Below are 21,413 nucleotides of genomic sequence, written 5' to 3' on the forward strand. Positions count from 1 at the left end.
TCCTTGATGTTTCCTGATGGGCCTTAATGGTCGTTATCTTTGTGAGTATCTTTTGGGCTATTCCCAGTCTATTGAGATGTTAAACTCCTCTCTGTTGAGTGGAGGAACATTCCTTAGAAATCTCTTTAAAATTCGTTTCCCCAATGCAAAGGCACATGAAGCCTGAGTAGAGAAATAGATTTTTAAAATTACACTCGGTATATTTTCAGACCATGGAATCCCCGGCAGCCCAGTGTGTGAGTGTAACTGAGGGGCAGAGTGGAATTGTGCCGTTGTCTTCCCCAGCAGCTGTGGCAGTGCAGGCACAGAAAGCAGCGAAGCTCCAGCAGTGGCAGCAAGGATTGGCCCCAGTGTGTGGAGATGCCAAAGGAGGGTGCCCAGGCAGAGGATTTCAGCAGAGGATCTGTGGGCAGGCCCAGGGGCTTGGCCCGATGTGGAGCCCTGGCTGCTGCTGCGTTGCCTTCAGTGCAGGGTCAGTGGTGCCCTCCCATGCTGCTCCTGCAGCCGGGAATTCCAAATTCCTTTGGCATGGCCCTATGTAACATCCACATCCCATTCCAATTTCTTTTCTGATTCTGGTAGAGCCATGGCAGGGGTTCAATCACTTTGGTTTTTTTCATTTTCTCTAGTTCTGTTCTTTTTCTTATGTCCATACCATAATATTAAGGCTGTCTGGGTTTAAAAAGTCGTACAATATTCTGGCTGGAACAGAGAATCCTCAATGCAGGTGTTGCAATTGCCTGCTAATCCTCAGAATTATCCCAGCTCCATTTTAGTGCTGGATAATGTTAGTTTTGGAATTGTATGGTACTTCTGTGGGTCAATACACTACAAAATTTCAGTCAAAATATGTCCCAAATATTTAACCCTTTTCTCCAGCATTTGCACTTCTTTTCAAATAATCAAAGATGGTTTTTAGCCTGAACATTCAGCCATTTCACAGAGGCTTCGTCTACCACTTCTTGTCTTCCTGATTGCAGCAAGTCATCCACATCCTGCATTAACCCAATTCCCTGGGGGTGGGGTAAATTCTTGTGATATTTTCTGCAAGGCTTGCCCCAATAAGGCTGGTGCTTCCGTGCATCCCTGCAGAAGGACCGTCCATGTCTTTTCCATTTTCCCTTCTACCTCTTTTTCCCACTCAAAGGCAAAATCCAGTTTACCATCCTGTGTGAGTGGGCATCCCCAGAAAGCATCTTTGCCATCAAGGACTGAATGGTGTCAGTGTGAGGAGGGCACCAGGTTCAAGATGGTGTAAGGATGTGAGAGCCCCTGGGTGCTGGGGCCCCCTTGGGCCCTGGGGTTCATCCCTCAGGGGCTGTAGAAACTCTGCCATGGCCTTTGCCTTCCCCTTGGCCTTCTCCTCATCCCTTCTTGCATTCCCCTGCTGTGCCTTTGTGACCAAGTGCTCCAGGGGCTTCTTCTGCCCCTCCTGCAGCCCCCTCAGTGCCTGGGGGTGCTCATCCTCTGACAGCTGCTGAGCTTTCTGCTAAATCATTCCTTTCTGCAGTGACCCAAGGAAAATGCTTAAAAGCTGAATTCGATCCTTGCAGGTCCAATGCCCATTTCCCAGCTGTTCCTTTGTGCTGCTGCTCCTTGTGCTGTGGCTGCCGTGGCCAGCCCGTATCCCAGAGCCGGTGCCTGTCCTGCCGCAGTGTCCAAACGCGGCCCCCCCGGCGGGCAGGGCCGGCAGCTCCACGGGGCCGGGCAGCGGCCGGGGCGTCCCGCAGCCTCCTGGGGGCCGGGGGCCACTGCCGGGCCTGCAATTGCCGGGGGGTGCTGGGCTCAGGCAGCGCCCGGCGCTGAGCCCCGGCTGCCCCACAGCCCCGGCCCGGCCCCGCAGCTCCCCACAGGCCCCCAGCCCGTGCTCCCGGTGCCGCCCCTCTGCGCCCGCTCCTGCCGCTGCCCAGCACAGAGAAACCCCCTGCAATCCTGACCTCCTTGTGTGCCTGTCCTGGGATACAAAGGATCTGCAGCAGCTGGCAACTTCTGAGGATAAGAGCCTGCTGAAAAACATCCCCATCCTCAGAATTTTTCTCTTCCTCGTCTTTGTCATCATCCATTTTCTTGTCTTCCCCCACCGATTCCTCCTGCTGCTTCTTGCCTGAACCATATTCCTGCACACTCCCCTTCACCCAGTCCCTTCCCAGCACACCAACACCATCCATCCCCCTGTTGTCTAAATCTCTTCTGGACTTCCCTTAATGCCCCTGTGGGTGTCCATGTCCTTGATTACCTCTGTGAGAATTTGCAAACTCCCTCCAGATGCTCCCAAGGGACCCTTCAGAGATATTTTGGGATCATCATCCCTTTGGCCAGGATCCCTTCGTGGCTTTCCCTTTCTACCCTGCATGGGTGCCCTGCCATGTTTAGTCCCCGAAGATCCCACTGTAGTCACTGCTGAGATTTTCAGTGCTCTCTGGCTGCCGACTCTTCCCAGCCCCCCTGATCTGTCACTCGTCTGTCTCCTGGCCCCAGCGCCCCCCGGCAGGGGAATTTGGGGAGGTGGGAGGGGGGGAGCGCCAAGGCCGGGCCCCCCCGCGCTGTGGTGGCGGCAGCGGCTGCAGTGGGGAGCGAGTGCGGGCGGGAGCGGCCGAGAGCCCAGCGCTGCCCCAGCCCGAGCTGCCCCAGCTCCATCGCTGCCCCTGCGCTGGGATGCTGTGGGTTTGGGGGGAAGAGGGAGCCGGCAGTGGGTGCTGGGCCTGGGGGCAGCAGGAGGAGGGAGGGACAAGCAGAGTTGAAGAACAAAATGGTCAAATAGTCCACATGGGAGGATAAGTTGGTATTGTGCGGGAGAAGGTGGAAAAGTAAGCGGAAGAGGAATGGGAGGAAAAGCAGAGACACAGGAGGAGCAGAAATGGGAAGCAGCACAAGATTCCAAACCTACAGCGTCCCTACAGTCGCAGCGCGTTGCCCCCCCTCTCCACATTCAGCAGGTGACTGGAGAGGGGGATCCACCATTTTCAGAGGGGTGAACCTTGTTGTTTCTGAGCTTTATTGGGTTAAGACGTGGTGTTTGTTTTTTTGCTGAATCTTTATATTTTGCAGGGGGTTTTGGCTGAATCTTGCTTTTTGGGGAGTTTTTGATCTGTGTCTTGATATTTGGAGGATTTTTGTGATCAGTCTGGGTGTTTGGGAGGTCCTTACAAACACAGGATGCCCAGTGTCTTCCTCAGCTGCACATCGGTTGGAAGAACCTCTAGCTCAAGGCAGTCCCCTCTTGTTTTTTCCCCAAACCAGGATTCTTCATTCCCATGGGGTGGGCAGATGGCGGAGGAGGAAAATTCCCGGCGATCCCTCTGGAGGAGGGGCTGCAAACCCAGCCCAGTGAGCTGTGAGGAGGAAAGACCCTCCCTGAGCCGGGAAGGCGGCAGGAGATCCAGGCAGAGCTCAGAGCTGGTGGAGAAGTCTCCTGGAAGGCAGAAGCCCCACAAGTGCTTGGAATGTGGGAAGGGTTTCAGCTACAGCTCTCATCTGATTCGACACCAGATGATCCACACTGGGGAAAAGCCCTACGAGTGTGGGGAATGTGGGAAGAGCTTCAGAGACATCTCTGGTCTAATGCAGCACCAGGTGATCCACACAGGAGAACGGCCCTACACCTGCTTGGAATGTAGGAAGAGCTTTGGACACATCTCCAACCTGAGATACCACCAGCGCATCCACACCGGGGAGAGGCCCTACGAGTGTCCCAAGTGTGGGAAGAGGTTTCAGAGAAGCTCCAATCTCCTTGTACATGAGCGGATTCACACAGAGGAGAGGCCCTTCCGCTGCCCCGACTGCGGGAAGGGCTTCAGGCACAACTCCCATCTCATGAGGCACCGGCGCATCCACACTGGGGAGAGGCCCTACGAGTGTCCTGAGTGTGGGAAGAGCTTCTCAGACAACTCAGTCTTGACCCGACACCAACGGAGGCTCCACTAAGGGAAGCCCTGTGAGTGCCCCGAGTGTGGGAAGAGCTTCGTGCTCTGCTCCAGCTCCATCCCCCATGGGAGGATCGGTGTTGGATGATCCCCAGTGACCCCCGTTGGGCAGGGCCCTGGTGATCCGTGTTGGGAAGACACCTGGCTGGGGGGGCTCTGCATCATCCTGTCTCCATGGATGAATGCAGGGACAGGAACGTCCATCGGGATGGAAACCAACATTGGGAATTCCTTGGGGAGAGTGAATTTGTTGATGTTCAACCCCAGAAAATCTTCTGTTTTCAGTCCTATCTTCTGGTTGCTTCAAGGAATACTGAATGGTCTTGGTGGTCTTTTCCATCCTCAGAGATTCCAGGATTTTGATTTTGATTTTTGATTTTTTGATTGTCCAAGGGTGTTTTCCACAGCAAAATGGTGATGAACTGGGGCAAAGACCAAGATTTTGGAGACAGTGGGGTGGAAACACCTCCAAAAGTATTCTTCCCTCACTCCTTCCCTGTTGGATTCTCAGCCAGCATGGACACAGAAGCCCTTTTATTTTGGGCTGGATTTGCTTTTCATTTCTCTTCATCCCTTTAAAACATCCAACCCTGGGGTAAAAATAAAGACACTGAACTGAGACATGGGTGGGGACATGGGGGACAAAGACACGGTAGTACACAGACATGGAGAGTGACATGGGGATACATGGACATGGACAGTGATGTGGCCATTCCTGGGGACGTGGGGGGACACAGGCAAGGATGGAGATGTGGGGGACAGTGACAGGGATGGAAACATGGTGGGGACACAGCCATGGGTGAGGACATGGTGGGACATGGCCAGTGACATGTGGGGACACGGCCACGGCCGGTGCCATGGGGGGAACTTGCAGGGGCTGTGGGGGATGCTGGCTTGGAGGGAGTTGAGGGTTCCTGGCAGGGACTTGGGGCTCGCTGAGGCCTTTGGGGACCCCAGGCCGAGCGGCTCCGGCTGCGCTGGGAGACCCTGGCGGAGGTTCTGGGGCAGCTGCTCAAGGACCCCCTGCCCTGGAGCCCCAGCCGGGCATTGGGCTCCTGGAAGGGAATGAACGTCCTTGTCCCCAGCAGGACAGATTTCTTATTTCTTGCAGGTGCAAATGGTTCTCTTACCAGAATAGCTTGTTGTGTTAATTGTTGCCATGCTGAAGTTTGTTTTCACATGGGAACAAGCAAGTTACTTAACTGCACATAGAAGAAGTGACAGGCTAGCTATTAATTTAGCAGAGAGCAAGACCTGATTTTATGAAGCCTTCCTTTTATAATTTGTCTACCTGACTGCAACATCTCACCCTTTTTCATTAATTCAAAGAAGGTTCATATGTTCTGATGATAAAATAGCTCTCTCTTGTGAGGGTGTTATCTCATTAAGGTTATCACTGGTTATCTCTTAGATATGGGATAAGACGCATAAAAGACAGATTACAATCAACAAAACTTAGCAAATTCTATCATGTCATTGACACAGGGTTTCACAGCATGAGAAAACAAAAGAATAATGTCCAATGTCTCCTAGGCGAATGGGAATAAATGACCATTGTTTTAAAGTCCAAATAGTCCATTAGCTGGAAATGTTGATCTTTGACATCACTGAATGTGCTCTTGGATCCCGGAACAGGGAATAACTGAAGAAGGTTAGTAGGAACACTATTCCATGATGATGACACAAGGCTTTTGTTGGCAATTTGCCTGTAAATTTCCAGACACAGCCATGTCTTGGCACTCCTACTTTTGGTTTTGTTCTGGCCACGAAGGCTGCATGGTGATTAGGTTCTTTTTCTTCTCACTGGGCTTAATTTTCTTGGAGGCAACTGATGTTTGGCTGAATGAACAGGTGACTACTTTGAACTTGTTGATGATAAAAACACGTGCATACCTTCTCCTTAAGTTAATTAATTAATTAGACTTTGTCATTGTACCTTCAATTGAAGAGCCTTACATTAAAATATTTTACCTTTCTTTGGTATAAATATGGCAAAAAAAATCTATATAAATACGTAAATATTTAGGAGCTAATTCCCCCTTCCTTGTTTTAAAAACAGCATGCATGACTCTTGCCATGAACATGAAGGGAAGTTCAAAACAAAACAATACATATAGTAAATGCAAAACGTACAGTAATTGGGAATAATTCTGCTACAACAAACCAAAACATTTCCGATAACAGATATAATTAAAAACACTTGTGAAATTAGATTATTACCAAACATTAAAACATTGTACCATCATCCCAGTGTCTGCAACAGCTGATAAACCTCAAATCAGTGAAGAACTGGATAAGCGTCTGTTGGGGGTGGTTTTTTCCTTTCCTCTCTGCCTGTGGAATTTTTTTCCCATTGACATGCTAAGAAGCACTGATGGTTGGGTCCTAGCACCAGGGAGGGCATCCCTGGTTTTTTGGGAGTTTCTCTCGGAGGGTGGGGGAAGGGAAAGGGGGAACACGGTGAGATTGGAAGCAGGTAAAGGAGGGTGGGGGGCAGTTGCTGGCTCTCGCTCGCTTTTGGCTCTCGGAGCAGAAAGGTCATTGCTACCCCCCCACCATCCCAACGCCGGGAGCTGCCTCTCTGTTTTGGACCCCGCAGCCCTGCTTGGACGCCCTCCTGCTTCAGCTTGCTGTTTTCCCAGCATCCTGCCTCTCCTCCATCCCTTCCCATCTGGGACACAGCTGCCATCACCCCAGTGCCCCTGCAGCCGCACGGGGATCGTCGCACCTGCCCATCAGGAGCCTGCCAGAGCTCACTGCCAGCTGTGACAGCAACTGCACCAAAGGGGAAAGTGCCCGTGGGCCAGAGACTGGAACTGGGCTCCTGTTCTGTTTGTTGTTAATTCCAGAGTTGTTGTTATTCCTATCTCCATATCTTTGCCTGAGAGACCCTTAATTTCAAAATTATACTAATTCAAAGGGAATGGATTTATTTTCTCCACTTCAAGAGAGGGCCCTGCTTTCCCTAGCAGACTTTCAAACCAAGACACACTTCCTGACCGGCAAGGGAGAGTTCTCCCTGCAGTTGATCACCCCAATATGGTATATTTTTGTCAGCTCTGAATTTCCCCTTCTCCACTTCACCTTCAGGATAAGAAAAAACCCTGACTTTGTCTCTCAGGTTTCCTGATAATTTGTAACTGAAAGATTTTGAGATCCTGAACTTGCTCCCCTAATGTTGGGCCCATTGTGCCCCCCCAAATATCTTCCTTTACCCTATAAACAACTGACAGAGATGGAAAGCACAGTAACAGCTCTAGTTGTAGGAATGTAACAACTACAAATCTGTGCCACCTTCTGTCTACTGCCCTGACCTGCCAAAATAGGGCTTGGAAATAATTTCTTTTTTTTTTTTTTTTTTTTTTTTAATAAATATACATGCTCTTTAATTTTTCTTTTCTTTTATGAGAGCTGCCAACCCTTCTGTACCCTGAATAGCTCTCCAAGACTCTACCCAAAGGCCTGACCCGAGCTGTGATCCTTCCAGCCAGGACCCCACCGTGAGGGGGTGGCAAGAGCTCTGTGTGTCAGCCCGGGTCTGGAGGCTGAGCTGGGGGTGATAATTATCCCTTTTCTAACGTCCTGTGAGCGGTGACTGCCAATTCTCCAAGGGCAGTGACACATTTTCACCAGGAGTGTGATGTTCATTGTTAAAAGTTTCCATTTTTACAAAGAAAACATTTTCAGTTTCGTTTTCTCCCTGTACTGGAAGAAGAAAAAATCACGGCTACTATTGTAAATAAACCAAAAGCGTTTCAGGCAGGTTTGTTAAATTGAAACATCTACTCCTGAGGGCACAGCCTCACCCTTTTTACAAGGCTTCCTTTGAATGCAATGTGCAATTTGCTCAAGTAGGAACTGCGGAGTGATGCTTACTGAGATGGATTTTTTCTGTTGGATGCAACTGTCTCCAAACTGGAGGATATTGAACAAAATGATAAGTAAATCAGTTTTGTCTCATTTAGGGTGTGGAATGCCAGAGCGATGCAAAGAACTGGTAGAAGCAGGATACGATATTCGACTGCCAGACAAAGAAAATGTGACTCTTCTTCACTGGGCAGCGGTAACAGAGAGGAGCTGGTGAAGTGAGCTGGGAGTCCCTGTGACAGTAACAGCGACAGCATATTCTGCCACTGTTACCTATAATGACTTTGTTGCTTTTGTACTTGAAGGAATGCACTGCTTGAGAAGAAAAGGGTAGAATTCAAATCTTAATGCACTTACCTTTGCGAAAATGTCCCTGAAATGGAAAGATAGCCCAGTTTCCTTATATGTAAAATCATGAAGTACACGAAATCATGACATTTTCCCCGGTTTGGGTATTTTAGCAAACTTTCTTGTTTTAAAAGGAAAGCTGTCTGCTAAGGAAGGTGGGAACCTGCCTGGAACGGAAAGAAGACCCATCCCTCCAAATCCTTATAACTTTGAAAATTATGGAGCTTCCAAGTAAAAGTGCAGGAAAAGGAGTAACAATTCTTTAGTATGAAACATGTACAGATCAGAACAGAACAAACAGCACAAACACAGGAGTTTGCCCCTGCTGAGCGCTCTTTGCCCTTTGGTGCAGTTATGACCACACCCGGCAGGGGGCGCTGGGAGAGGTAGCGGGGCAGGGGCGGGGCCAGGGTCAGTCACGGCCAGCAGGGGGCGGGGCCAGGGTCACTCAGGGCCAGCAGGGGGCGGGGCCAGGGTCAGTCAGTCACGGCCAGCAGGGGCGGGGCCAGGGTCAGTCACGGCCAGCAGGGGGCGGGGCCAGGGTCACTCACGGCCAGCAGGGGGCGGGGCCAGGGTCACTCACGGCCAGCAGGGGGCGGGGCCAGGGTCAGTCAGTCAGGGCCAGCAGGGGCGGGGCCAGGGTCAGTCACGGCCAGCAGGGGGCGGGGCCAGGGTCAGTCACGGCCAGCAGGGGGCGGGGCCAGGATCAGTCACGGCCAGCAGGGGGCGGGGCCAGGGTCAGTCACGGCCAGCAGGGGGCGGGGCCAGGGTCAGTCAGTCACGGCCAGCAGGGGGCGCTCCGGTGCTCGCTCGGGCCCTCACGGAGGGGCAGCGGCCGCTCGGACAAAAGGCAGCGAAGGCAGCGATTCCCCCGGGCACTCGGGTGACGGCGGACACTGCCCCGGCTCCAGGCGGCGCACCGCGCTCCGGCTCTGCATTCTCGAGCAGCAGGGAGGCAGGGAAAGCAGGCACATTGGATCCCATTGCCGAATGGCAGCGTAGCAAAGTCCCGAAGCCGAATGCACAAAAGCTCCCGCAGCAACCATGCAACCGACTGCCCTGATCCACTGATGGAAGGGAAGCAGCCAGGGTTACACCCCAGTCACTGAATTCCAGGAATAAACCAAGATTCTTTTGCTCTAGGTAGGCGCAAAGGAGAAAATCCCAACCAGATATTCTCAAGAGGTAAAAAAGCACACAGTTTACTGGCCAACTGGCAAAAAGTTTAAAGGCCAACTAGAGAAAATTAAGGAACATTGTCAAAAGAGCAAACATAACACCACTTATCACAGCATAGACTTCGCCTAATGATCATAGAAAATCTTTACACTCATTTGATGTTACCTTCCGTGAGAGAGAAGAGGAAACCAGAAAGACAGGAAAGATAAAAAAACCAGACATCTGTCTATGGAGTCCTGGGTTCCAGTGATGTAAAACTCCAAGATGAAGGTAGGGCTAAAGGATCATGTGTTTGCCTTATGGTGACCCTTCTTTCCTTATGGTGGCCTCAAACCTTTTCAGCCCATCCTGGGCCTTCCTCCCAGGAGGGATTTCTGGTCTCTTGGCCACTTGGGTGCCTCCAGTGTGCCATGACTGACAGACATTGTGGAGCAGAGCACTACTTTCCCAGAGATCTGATCTACTCCTAGCACACATTCCCAGCCCCTCAGGATGTCTCAAAAAAGATTACCTTTTCCAGACTCTGACAGGCAGGACCCACCCCCCACAAAATCTCGTGCAGATCGTACACCTTTAGCACAATGTGAAACTGCCTAGGCAGCCTTTAAAAACACATACCCTAAAGCAAACCCCTCTGTCCTCCTCAAGGTTTCCTGGTTCTCAAATCCTAAAGACACAGTGACCATCTTTTTGGCACAAAGGGTCATGGGACAGATACTTTATCACTAGGAATCCCTCCTAAGCCAGCATCCTTCCAGAGAGTTGTAGAGAAAGAGAGAAGGTCCTCCCTGAGCCTCCTTTCCTGCAGGCTGAGCCCCCATCTCCCTCAGCCGCTTCTCATCTGACTTGTGCTCCAGAGCCCGCCCCAGCTCAATTCTCTGCACACACTCGAGCACCTCAAAGTCTTTCTTGTAATGAGGAACCCAAAACTGACCCCAGGATTAAGCTGACACCTCAGCAGTGCCCAGAACAGGGGGGCAGTCACTGTCCTGGTCATGCTGGCCACACTATTGCTGACACTGGCCAGGATGCCATTGTCCTTCTTGGCCACCTGGGCACACCTGGGCTCGTGTTCGGCAGCTCTGGGCCAGCACCTCGAGGTCTTTTTCTGTGGGATGATTGGAAACTGCAGGGAACGATCAGTGGAATGTGGACAGTTCAGTAACAACTCCAAGGGGCCCAGTCTGATTTCGGGACTCTTTGGCCGCTTTGGTAACAAGTCAAGTCAGCCCAGTTCCCCTTAAGAGCTCTGTGGCCGCCTGAAGTAACCAGCCCGTAGCCCTACAGGGGGATGTTGTAACCCAAGTGCAGGTGTAAGCTATTTCTTTGGACACCCGTTCCCACTGTTCCAGAACGTTGGGGTTTATTTATCGGTCCCTCGTGCCCGCTGGCCGAAGCGCCTCCTGCCCCCGCTGTTGTTGCTGTCGGAGCTCGCAGCGCAGCCCTGCAGGAACGGCCGCTGCGCGCGGGCCCCGCTCCGCCGCTGCCCCGGTGACGGCCGAACCCTGGGCGCGAGCACCGCCACGGGGGCGGGGCCTGCGCCCCTCGCGCTGCTCGGCCACCAATGGGGAGCCGTGGGACGGGCGGGGCGGGCGGGGATTGGCTGGGGCCGGTGGGCGGGGGCGGGGCCCGGAGGGGCGGGGCCCGGCTGAGGGGCCGTTGGTGCGGCAGAGTGGGAGCGGCGGCGGCCGGGGCGGCGTGGGGGAGCGGAGTGCGGTGGGGAAGGGACCGACCCCCGGTGGGAGAGAAACCGACCCCCGAAGGGGGAGGGACCGGCCCCCGGCGAGGAACTGAGTGGCCTCTGACGAAGGAGTGAGCCCCGGTGAGTGGCCCTTAACGAGTGCCCCTCGCGGCGTGGTCTCGCGTCCTGTGCCCAGTACCAGCGCTCTCTGACTGATCCACATCTGTACTTGCATCTGTTTGACATCTGGACACAGGACTCCCATGCTGACCTCCATGGCTGCTGGCATATATTTATTCCCTTTGTGTCACTTTCCAGGTACATTATTGAGTTATGATCCGGATGCAGTGTCTGGTTTCCCACACAGCTGTTGAATGAATCCTTTTGCACAAAAGGTGGTGGATGATGCACTGGCATTTACTCTTTGGTGTTTCACACTTTCCAAGGCATTTTGGAATCCAAATGAAGCTTATGTACTTAGAAATTAAATATGTAGGGAATGTAGTCAAATATTGCTTGTGTGACGTATTCCTTAATGAGTTCTTTTAGAAAAACCAACTATATACAACAGTACCCATTTGTTTTAAATTAATACACAAGATCAAAATAAAAGGACAAGGAGCCGAATCTAATTACCAACTGTGCTGCCTCCCCACCAAAAAAGGGTGACAACCTTACATGCAATCCATTTTTAGAGCTGTGTAACAGGTTAGATGTATTAGTAGTCTAGAATCACTACATCTGTATACTGCCGTATTGGCTTACCCAATACTTAACAGAAACTTAATAGTAATATTTGGTATATGTATGTAAGGGATAGTGTTTTGAGGGGTTTTGTCTTATATGCATTTACTGTGAATACATTCTCTCTTCTCAGTGGTTTTGTATGTGTCCATGCCTGACTTCTGCCATAAACTTCTCCCTAGCTGTGTGGGAGGTGTACAAGAAGGTGCTGTCAGCCCTGCTGGGAAGGTCTTCCTTGGAATACATGCACACCATGGAATCCTCTGAAGTTATACTATGTCTGTTCTTAGAGTATTTAATAACCATTGTGTAGCCAGAGCAAACGTGGACATAAAGGCTCTCACCTTCCTCACGTGTTCAGTTCAAACAAAACCAGAAAGCAATCTATGTCATCTTTTAGAATAAGTTATAGCATTTGTATTTCTTATAATTAGTAACACTGTTGATCTGGTAGGCACCACATCATCAATGGAAAAGTACTGGTTGATGATTTTGGCACTTAAAATTGTCAGTGGACTATTGCTGGTATTTGACAAGACAGTTTTACCTCATCAAGCTCCATGAACCCAAGGGACTTGAACAAAATGTGTGATGTGAACTGTTAGAAAAAAATCCTACAGTTGTTACTGTTATAAATGAGAGACAAAAGTCTCGATATTCAGCAAAATTTAGATTGCTTTATTTGATATAGAAAGAGCAAGCAGCGCTGGGGAACGTGAGGGGTCACCGCCCACTCCACGCTCCACCCAACCTTGGTTTGCAGCCTCTTCTTATACTGTGGGTTCTCGTTGTTATCAATAATTTTTGGGTTTTTGTTGTCATAAGCAGTGGTGGTTGAATAAACATCCTTACACAAATTCACAAAGCCTTTGGGTGATAATCAGTCACAGATAGCCATCTGGTCCTTCTAGATAACCACCAGAGAAGTTCTGGGAGTCTGGTTCTTGAGATAGGCAGTATTGATCAGACAAAGGCAGGAAGGGCTTTTTGGGAAGTCTGATTTTGCAAGGTGGTAGCTGATACAGCTCATTTGGAAAACATAACATAACATATTATATAATGTAACATAATACAACATAATATAACATAACAAGGTGATTTTAAACAGAATTATTTTATAATATAATTTCCATTATCTAGTGTCCATGCCTCACTTCAGAGCTTAGTATACTGGTTTATACAAACCCCAATGCTTTTGTGTTTAACATAAATCTTTTATCAATTATCACACCAGTCAAATCCAAAACAGTGGGAACATTCTGACAAGTCTCCGAGAAAATCCTAATGTATTTAACACTAATGCTCCGAAGAAGATCAGATCTTAATCTGTAAACACATTCCTGGTACTCGGAGGCCATCTGACCAGTAGAGTGGGGGAGCTTCCTGCAGGTGGAAAAACCTCCTTGGTTTCATGTGAATCTTTCCTGCTGCAAAGCGTGGGGGGTTCCCCATTGGAACAGGGACAGCGTTCTGGGAACTGACTGTAGGCTGAACACAAGTGGCTCCAGGACACTTCCTGCTGGGACACTTGCCTCTGGGAACAGCTTCTTGGAGAAGTCTGGGCTCCACTTTTTTATTCCAGGCCTTTCCTGCCCTTCTGCCCATCCTCAGGGATGAGGCTGTTTGTCTCACAGCCGTGGCTCTGAGGGAGCAGGGACGCCTGTCCAAAGGGCTGCCTCCCTCTGCACTCTGGCAGCTCTCACCCAGGCTCTGGCAGGGGTGAAGGCTCTTGCAGAAATATCCCAAGGCTGGAGATCTTCCTCACCCTGCTCCTCCACTGCTGATACCACAGAGTTCCCTGCACATAGGAACATCACCTTTTCTTCTGCAGGAACCTGTTCCAGCACAACACCCAAGGGTCTTCTCCTGTGGCACCACCACAGCATCCTTAAAGCCGTGGACTAGCAAGTGACAGCTCCTGGAAACTTCTGCTGTGTGTCTGGCTGCAGGAAACCCCTTCTAGAACGCCCTTGGTCTCCAGTTTTTGCTTTCTGGACTTTCATGGCCAATCTGCATTGATTGCCAGAGAAAATCGCGAGGGTGCGGCGTGAGCAGCGGCCGAAAGCGCTGAGCGGGGCCATCAAACCCAGCCCAGCAACTCCCGGCGTTCGCCAGCCCAGAGGTGGCGCGGACAGCGCGGCCGAGGGTGGAGAACCAGCCCGGCTGTGCGGGAGGGCTCTCACGTGGGAATGTGGTTCTCTAAGAAGGCCATAACTAAATGCTTGCATGGGGATTTTGGCTTCTGGAGCAGTGGGGTAGGGCTGTTGTTGGTTCCTACCCCTCCATCCCATGATGATGTAAGGGGTGAGGGATGCCATGTGTGCTGTGCACTGGCAGTGATCCTCAAGAAATCTTTCTAATCCTCTCCTTCGAGCTAGTCAAGCTCCTGGAAATGACAGAAAAAAAAAAAAAAGTGCTCAGTTTTGTGCCCTCCTGCCCTTGTGTGGTGAGGGGCAGGAGGCAGAGGTCCAGCTTCGTCTCTCTCTGACCTTTCCTTTGAGACAACACTGTCTGCTCCCACCACAAAGGCACAGAGGGTGCTCTTTGCCCCCACCAGTGGGAAGTGGCTCTGCTGAGCCCACCGAGAGTGCTAGAAGATGAGTCTGTGAACGAAACAGTTGAATATTGCCTAGAGGGGGTAGCAGGCAGTAGATGTGCCACCATTCTCTTTCCAGGACCCCACCGGGAGTACTAGAACAGAGGTCTGTGAGGCTGAGAGGTTGAATATTGCCTGGGAGGGTGACAATCACTGGATGTGACTCGACTCATGTGGGCACTGGCCTGGCCTTTCCTGTTTGTACAGTGAGCTCACTGTTCACCATGGATGTTCTCTTTCCAGCACAGATTCTCTGTGTGTTGTTTGCACTGGGAGGGAGATTTCTAGGTTGTCTTTTGTTTCTTCATTAAAGGCGAATGATGGTGGACAGAGCTCTGCAGAGAGTGAGATGAAGAAAGGAACAGGGCTGGTTGCCCCTAAGACCATGAGAGGAGAGGAACCATCCCATTGTCCCGACCCGGAGCCTCGCCAGAGGGAAATAACCAAGAAATTGTTCCCAAAAACAGGGTTCTGTGTCGCCTTGTGCTGCCTGCAGGAATGCAGGACCTATATTCGAGTGTGGGGGAGGGTTGGGGAAGTAAGAAGAACTTCTAGTGACATATTTTAACTAATTGTAGGCATTAACTGTGCCACAATGTCCCATCCATACTCCCCTCTCCTGTCCCCATCCCCACCGTGTCATGACCCCACAGAGAGACCCACAGGGGGGTCGGGGCCAGGAGGGCTCTAGAAAAGTGCAGTGCACACGTGTGCCAGTGTGCAGAGCTCTGTGTGCACACACAGACACCGAAGTGCACACGTGTGTCAGTGTGCACAGCTGCACACACGGATATTTTCTAGCGTGTCCAGATGTAAGAGTGCCCGTCCCGCTTTGCACAGTGTCCATGTGTGCGGGTGTGCACAGCACTGTTCACATCTGTGCACTGCTGTGTACACGTGTGTGGAGTCTGTGCACAGCTCTGTGCTTGTAGGTGTGCACAGCTCCGCAAGGGTGAGCACGGCTCTGTGTGGGACATCCGTGTGTCAATGACACTGCACGTATTCGTGTGCACGAGCTCTCTAAGGACAACAGGTCTTGTGCTTGTGGGCAGGTGAGCATTAGTGGAGACTGTGCCTAGGTGGGTGTGTGTGTAGCACGGATGTGCTGGGGGGGTGTCTGTGTGTGTGTGTGTGTGTGTGTGTGTGTGTGTGTCTGTGTGTGCCCGTCTGTAAGAGCCAAAACGAGCTATGTGGGGCTCCAGACGGCTCTTTAAAATGCTGGTTTTTGTATCCAGATGATACAGCAATCCACAGGTCGTGGAGCCTTTTCAGCCACAGCTGTAGGTTCGTCTGAAGCTTCTCTAGTTCTGGTTACAGTGCATTCTATACTTTCCATTACAGAGCATCCTTTACTGTTACCTATAGCCTATCCTTACTACTAACATTACCATATTCATGTTACTATTGTCCAATCACCAAAGGTTAGTATGACACACTTTAAGCTAGAAGTACTTTTTCAGTGTTCTTGCATTGGAAAATTCTGAGCTCTTTTCTCTACTTGCCACGCCAGCTTTCTTGTTTGTCTGTGAAAATCTTTTTGCTTGGTAAGAACATCTTTTGTTTGAGATGGATTTATCCTTTGCTCTAAGTCACACAAGCCCCGTCCCCCTCGCTCGCTCTTTGTCTCCTGGTGGCGGCGGCCCCGGGGCCGGGCTCTCCCCGGCTCTGCCCAATCAGCGCGCGAATTCGAGGAGTGACAGCGGAATCAGCCAATCGCCGCGAGGGGCGGGCTCTGCACGCGGCACGGACTCTGCTCCCTTTGCCCGAGCTCCGCCATTTCTCGGAAACCTCGCCTGAGGAGCGGGCAGGAGGCCAAGGAACCGCTGCTGCCCTGAACCGCCGGGAGCTCGGGGTGAGCGGGAGCTGAGGGCGCTGGGAGCTGGGGGTGAGTCCGGGATGGAGCCCAGACCCACCTGCAGCCTCGGAGGAGCCGGTGCCGGAGCAGCGCTGGCTCGTCCCGGTTCCTGTGGGCAGCACAGAGGTAGCTGCCCTTGTCTCTGGGGCTCTACGGCATAATTCACGTGGCAAGAGGTTTGTGTACACAAAAGAGACAGAGGAGTCCTGTAAAAGTCACTTTATTCATGAACAAGGGGAGAGGCCATGCGACATTTGTAATGCGGTCTCTGAAACGCAGCCGCCTTTTTATCCTCATTTTCCCGGCCGGATCTCCCTCTCCCTTTCCCCACTGCCTGAGGTACTTGGAAGGTTCAGACTTCGCGATCCGCCTACTTCATGCCCTCGTTAATATGCACCCCTCCTTTTGTATAACATCCGATATTCCCGGCTCTGTTAAGTGTTTCTCCTTCTCGAAGTTCAGGAATTGAGAAGGATCTTGGTTGAGCAGCTGTCCGTGCCAATTAGTTTTCTGAAACTGATGGTTTGTCTTGTTACTTCCTTTTCTATAAATTCCTGGCCCTGTCTCCGGGCACATTCATCTTACTCTGTTCAAACCCTCTTCTCATTTTCTCAAAAATTATCTTCACTAACTTTATTACTATTGACTTAGTATCTTTTCCTGGATCCTCTTTGATTTTGGGATTATTCTCAGTGACCTCATTCCCTGTCCTTTTGTAGCCGTTTCTGGATCAGGAGGCCTGGCTGCCACCTGCGTCCCCTTGCTCACCTGCTGAATGAGCTGCACTCAGTGCATGGTAAAAAGATGAGAGTTGCTGCAACACATCAGAGGAGGAACAGCATTCGTTTAACCCATGGTCTGCCAGGGAACCACAGAAACGTGTCCCATTCTCATCCTTTCTACATTTGGATTGGAATATGAGCTATTTTCTTCTTTCCTTTGTTATCTGTTTCACCACTTTTTGCTTATTATCTGTTTGCAAATAGCAGTTTCAGTCATTTAATTTTCCACAAACTCCTCTCCTTCTTTTAATAGATAATCTGATTCTATCCCATGGTGACATGTGTCATTCTTCATTTCCTTGGATTGGTGGGCAGTAAAGTCAGGAGCTGGAGCTGTCTGGTTGGTTATTATTTCGAGGACAGTTTTTAACCTAATTATGCCACTCAAATTATGATTATGATTTTTTGTCTCCTGGTACGAAATCATTAGGGCTTCCAGGGGCTGGTCCGTGGTGTTGTAGGATTTGTTCTGGTGGCCGTTCATCTTTTTCCCATTTTTGGGTGCTCCCTCCAGCCAGGGCTGCATCAATTGACCACTTTTCTCTAAATAATCATCAAATACTTGGATTCCCAACTGATTTCTCTGAACAGTGACAGCACATGTTGGATGGGGAGAGGGATTATTCCCCCTTCCCACATTTTTCATGAAGTTTTCACAACGTATTCCTTTGCTGATTCCGTTTGCAGCTTAACCAATTTCTGTTGCAGTCAGATATCCTCACTATGGGCTATGCCTTTAGTTGTGCAAATTCCATCTGTGCAAGCAGGCAGAGCTGGGGGTGAAGGACAGAGGAAATCAGCGAAATTCCTCCCCCAGGCAACAAGAGCCTGGTACATGGTGCAGACTTTGCCCTAGCAGTGTTAATTTGCATTTCTAAAGCTCCTCTCCTGCTGCCTGGATCCAGTGCTTCTCTTCCAGAGCAGCCCTTAGGTGATTCACACGTGCACCCCCCACAATTTGCATTATTTTTTGCCATTTTTTTTTCTTTTTAACAATATTTTCTTAAATGTTTATGCATTAAAGCATCACCTTTAAAGCGTTTCTGGTGTTGCAAAATCCACCCTAAACGTGAACGTGGAAAAACCCATATGGAAATGTTGCCATCATTAAGAGCCACTCAAAAATATACACAAAAAATTTCCAATGCAATCAAGATTTTTCTACTTCTTCTCCAAGGAGAAAAAATTGCTTGTCACATCCTTGGCCCAAACCTAACTGACAACACAAAAGTAGGATTATTCTCCACTAGATGGAGAATTACCAGGGTAAAAAATTTCACACACCAATTCCAAGGGAGATAATGGAATATCTGCCCTGGATCTGGCATTTTTCTGGCCAAAGCCAATGGCAAAAGCCGTAGCCATGGCATCTTGTGTGGAACAGGCAGAGCAGTGAAGGGCAGCATGGACCAGTTGTTCTGGCAGGTCTGATGAGGTCTGGTTTGATACAGCACTCACAGAACTCTGCTCCACCTGTGACACTTCCACTTGCAGTAGATGACTGTTCCTCTTCACAATATCCAGCAAGGCAGGTCAAAGACACTTTTACCATTTTCATCTTCAAAAGGGAGAGAAATCAGCAGCAAACATGAAGTAACCAGTCAGAGGTCCTGGGAAGAACCAAAAGAACAAAGAGTGGTGGAAAAAACCAGGTGGAGCAGTGATCCTTATCTCTGTGGGAGATATCCTCTGCTAATGGGCCATCTGTTAAAACCAGGTGGGGCAGTGTTCTTGATCTTTTCCACAACCCATCCTTCCTTCAGGAAGATATCTTCTGTTAATGGGCCATTGAGTGCCACTGCATGACTGATAAAATTCCATCATCCCATTGGGAGATGCTCCAGTCAGGGGGAGGAGCCAAGCCTTTCCTACCTAGATAAAATCTGAGCTTTGGAACACCAAGGCAGCCCTTACCCACTGGTTTCCAGAGGACAAGAGCTACCAGACCTTTCTACAGCATCACTACTACAACAAGACCACTTCATCGGGACTGCTACCACCACCCTAACTAGCGGGGTGTCAGGTTCTATTCTGATTCTGTCAGTTGTTTTCTTTTTTACTATTGCATGTATGTTATTCCTCTTCTCTTTTTTCCTATAGAATTGTATTTCTGACTTGAAGTCTCCCACTGGTTTTGCTTTCAAACTAGCACAATTTTAGAGGGGCTTTTGGCTGAAACTTGATATTTGGGGAGTTTTTGATCCGTGTGTTAAAGTTTGGAGGATTTTGTGTCGGAATCTTGGTGTTTGGGAGGTTATTACAGACACAAGATGCTCAATGACTTCCAGAGATGAACTTGGGCAAGAAGGAACATCCAATTTATGGAGCTCTCTTCTTGTTATTTCCCCCTAAACCAGGAATTTTCATTCCTCAGGTGTGCGGGGATGGAGGAAGCAGAAAAGCCCCAGAGATCTCTCAGCACGAGGAGGGGCTGCAAACCCAGCCCAGGGAGCTGTGAGGAGGAAAGACCCTCCCTGAGCCGGGAAGGCGGCCGGAGATCCAGGCAGAGCTCAGAGCTGGTGGAGAAGCCTCCTGGAGGGGAGAAGCCCCATAAGTGCTTGCAATGTGGGAAGAGTTTCAGGTGGAGCTATGATCTGATCCAGCACCAGAGGATGCACACTGGGGAGAAGCCCTATGATTGTGGGAAATGTGGGAAGAGCTTCAGGTACAGGTCCCATCTGATCCAGCACCAGAGGTTCCACACTGGGGAAAAGCCCTATGATTGTGGGAAATGTGGGAAGGGCTTCACAAGGATCTCTCACCTGATGTGGCACCAGGTGATCCACACTGGGGAAAGGCCCTACACCTGCTTGGAATGTGGGAAGAGCTTTGGGTGGATCTCTGCCCTGAGAAAACACCAGCGCATCCACACCGGGGAGAGGCCCTACGAGTGTCCCAAGTGTGGAAAGAGGTTTCACAGCAGCTCCAATTGCCTCATCCATGAGCGGATTCACACAGAGGAGAGGCCCTTCCGCTGCCCCGACTGCGGGAAGGGATTCAATCGCAACTCCCATCTCGCTGTCCACCGGCGCATCCACACTGGGGAGAGGCCCTACGAGTGTCCTGATTGTGGGAAGAGCTTCTCACACAGCTCTAACTTGACCCAACACCAACGGAGGCTCCACTAAGGGAAGCCCTGTGAGTGTCCCGAGTGTGGGAAGAGCTTCGTGCTCTGCTCCAGCTCCATCCCCCATGGGAGGATTGGTGTTGGATGATCCCCAGTGACCCCCGTTGGGCAGAGCCCTGGTGATCCATGGTCCTGGTGATCCTCATTGGGTGGGGGGATGGGGTTGAAGAGATTTCTTTTACTTCTCCTTGTGCTGCTGTGATTTGGTTGTAATAAATTCCCTCGCTGTACTTAGGCTGGGTCTATTGTTCCCGTGCCGGTGCTTGGCATGGGATCTCTCCCATTGCTTCTCTCAACTCCCAGGCTTCTCGTCAGCCAATCAGAGAAGGCACCAAAATAATTGAGCCAATCAGAGCGCGCGGCGCTGATGACTCCTCAGGCAGTCCCAGAGCGCCCAGAGCTCCTCACCTGGACTCCACCCGCGCCCCGCCCCCAGCGCCCCCCGCCAGGTGAATTTGGGATGGGGAGTATCACGTTTTATCCTTTATACTTCCAGAGTCAGGATTAAATGCTCGAGAGACGGAATTTCATGTTCGGACTCAGATATTTATTAATTCTTATCTATATTACAGTGAGTTCTGCAGCACTTCTAGCTAACAGGCTAAAAATGGAGACGTATCTCTTTCTACAAGGCCTTTTAAGGGCCAATCTTTCCAATTAAGAACAGACAGCTAAATTCTTTTTACTTTTAACCCACCAACCAATCACGTGTGACCTGCAATGTGGAATTTTTTATCCAATTACAATTATCACCTAGACCCGTGAAGAAGGTGAAAAAGAAAGAAAACTCCACCCTAAATCATCCATCTTGTTTTATAAGTATTGATATATTCTAAAACCACAAATACTAAATTTTCCACCATGGGACATTACACACTTCTATTCAAACTACACACCAGTGATTTCAGTTCTATCACACAATTCTGGAAAGCTTCTTCACGGCCTCTAGTAAAAAGCAGTGTTTTCCTGGAAGTCAGTGCCTGTCAGCACAGAAAGCCCAAACCCCTCAGTTTCCAGGGTTCCAACAGGGGGGAGGTGTCAGACCCTGCCCGGCGCTGGCCATGGGGCGTGTGGGGCAGCTGGGGCCCTACTGGTGCCACTGGGAGCCCCCCGGGCTGGGGGCGCGGAGCTCTCGGGTGAGCGGGAGGGGCGGGAAGGGAAGTGGTGGGAACGGTGGGGAGAGAAAGGGAAATGGGGAGGTGGGACCCCCAAACAGATGTTGGGGAGGGCTGCTGACTGGGGAATGTTGGGAAATGGGGAGGAAAATACAGAGAAGCCTGGAAAAGAGGAACTGGAACTGTGGGAAGAAGG

The 21,413-nt window shown here is 50.4% G+C and overlaps 2 protein-coding genes across 2 annotated transcripts in view; one reads left to right on the forward strand and one right to left on the reverse strand.

The window, feature by feature from the left end:
• Nucleotides 1-21,413, reverse strand: part of LOC148217875 (uncharacterized) — a 115,844-nt gene that overhangs the window by 13,653 nt on the left and 80,778 nt on the right. The gene's annotated exons all lie outside the window — the stretch shown is intronic.
• LOC148217876 (uncharacterized) lies at nucleotides 16,110-20,976 on the forward strand. Its single transcript, XM_088158434.1, has 2 exons — nucleotides 16,110-16,190; nucleotides 19,350-20,976. Exon 2 carries the CDS (start codon nucleotides 19,360-19,362, stop codon nucleotides 20,101-20,103), a length of 744 nt encoding a protein of 247 aa, XP_088014560.1. The 5' UTR covers nucleotides 16,110-16,190; nucleotides 19,350-19,359; the 3' UTR covers nucleotides 20,104-20,976.

This window comes from Sturnus vulgaris, unplaced genomic scaffold (genome assembly GCF_052056855.1).
Source record: "Sturnus vulgaris isolate bStuVul1 unplaced genomic scaffold, bStuVul1.hap1 Scaffold_198, whole genome shotgun sequence".
Classification (NCBI taxonomy): Eukaryota; Metazoa; Chordata; class Aves; order Passeriformes; family Sturnidae; genus Sturnus; species Sturnus vulgaris.

Bases quoted from the DNA above. Each gene is read 5' to 3' on its own strand.
- LOC148217876 (XM_088158434.1), top strand. From the start codon at position 19,360: ATGGAGGAAGCAGAAAAGCCCCAGAGATCTCTCAGCACGAGGAGGGGC.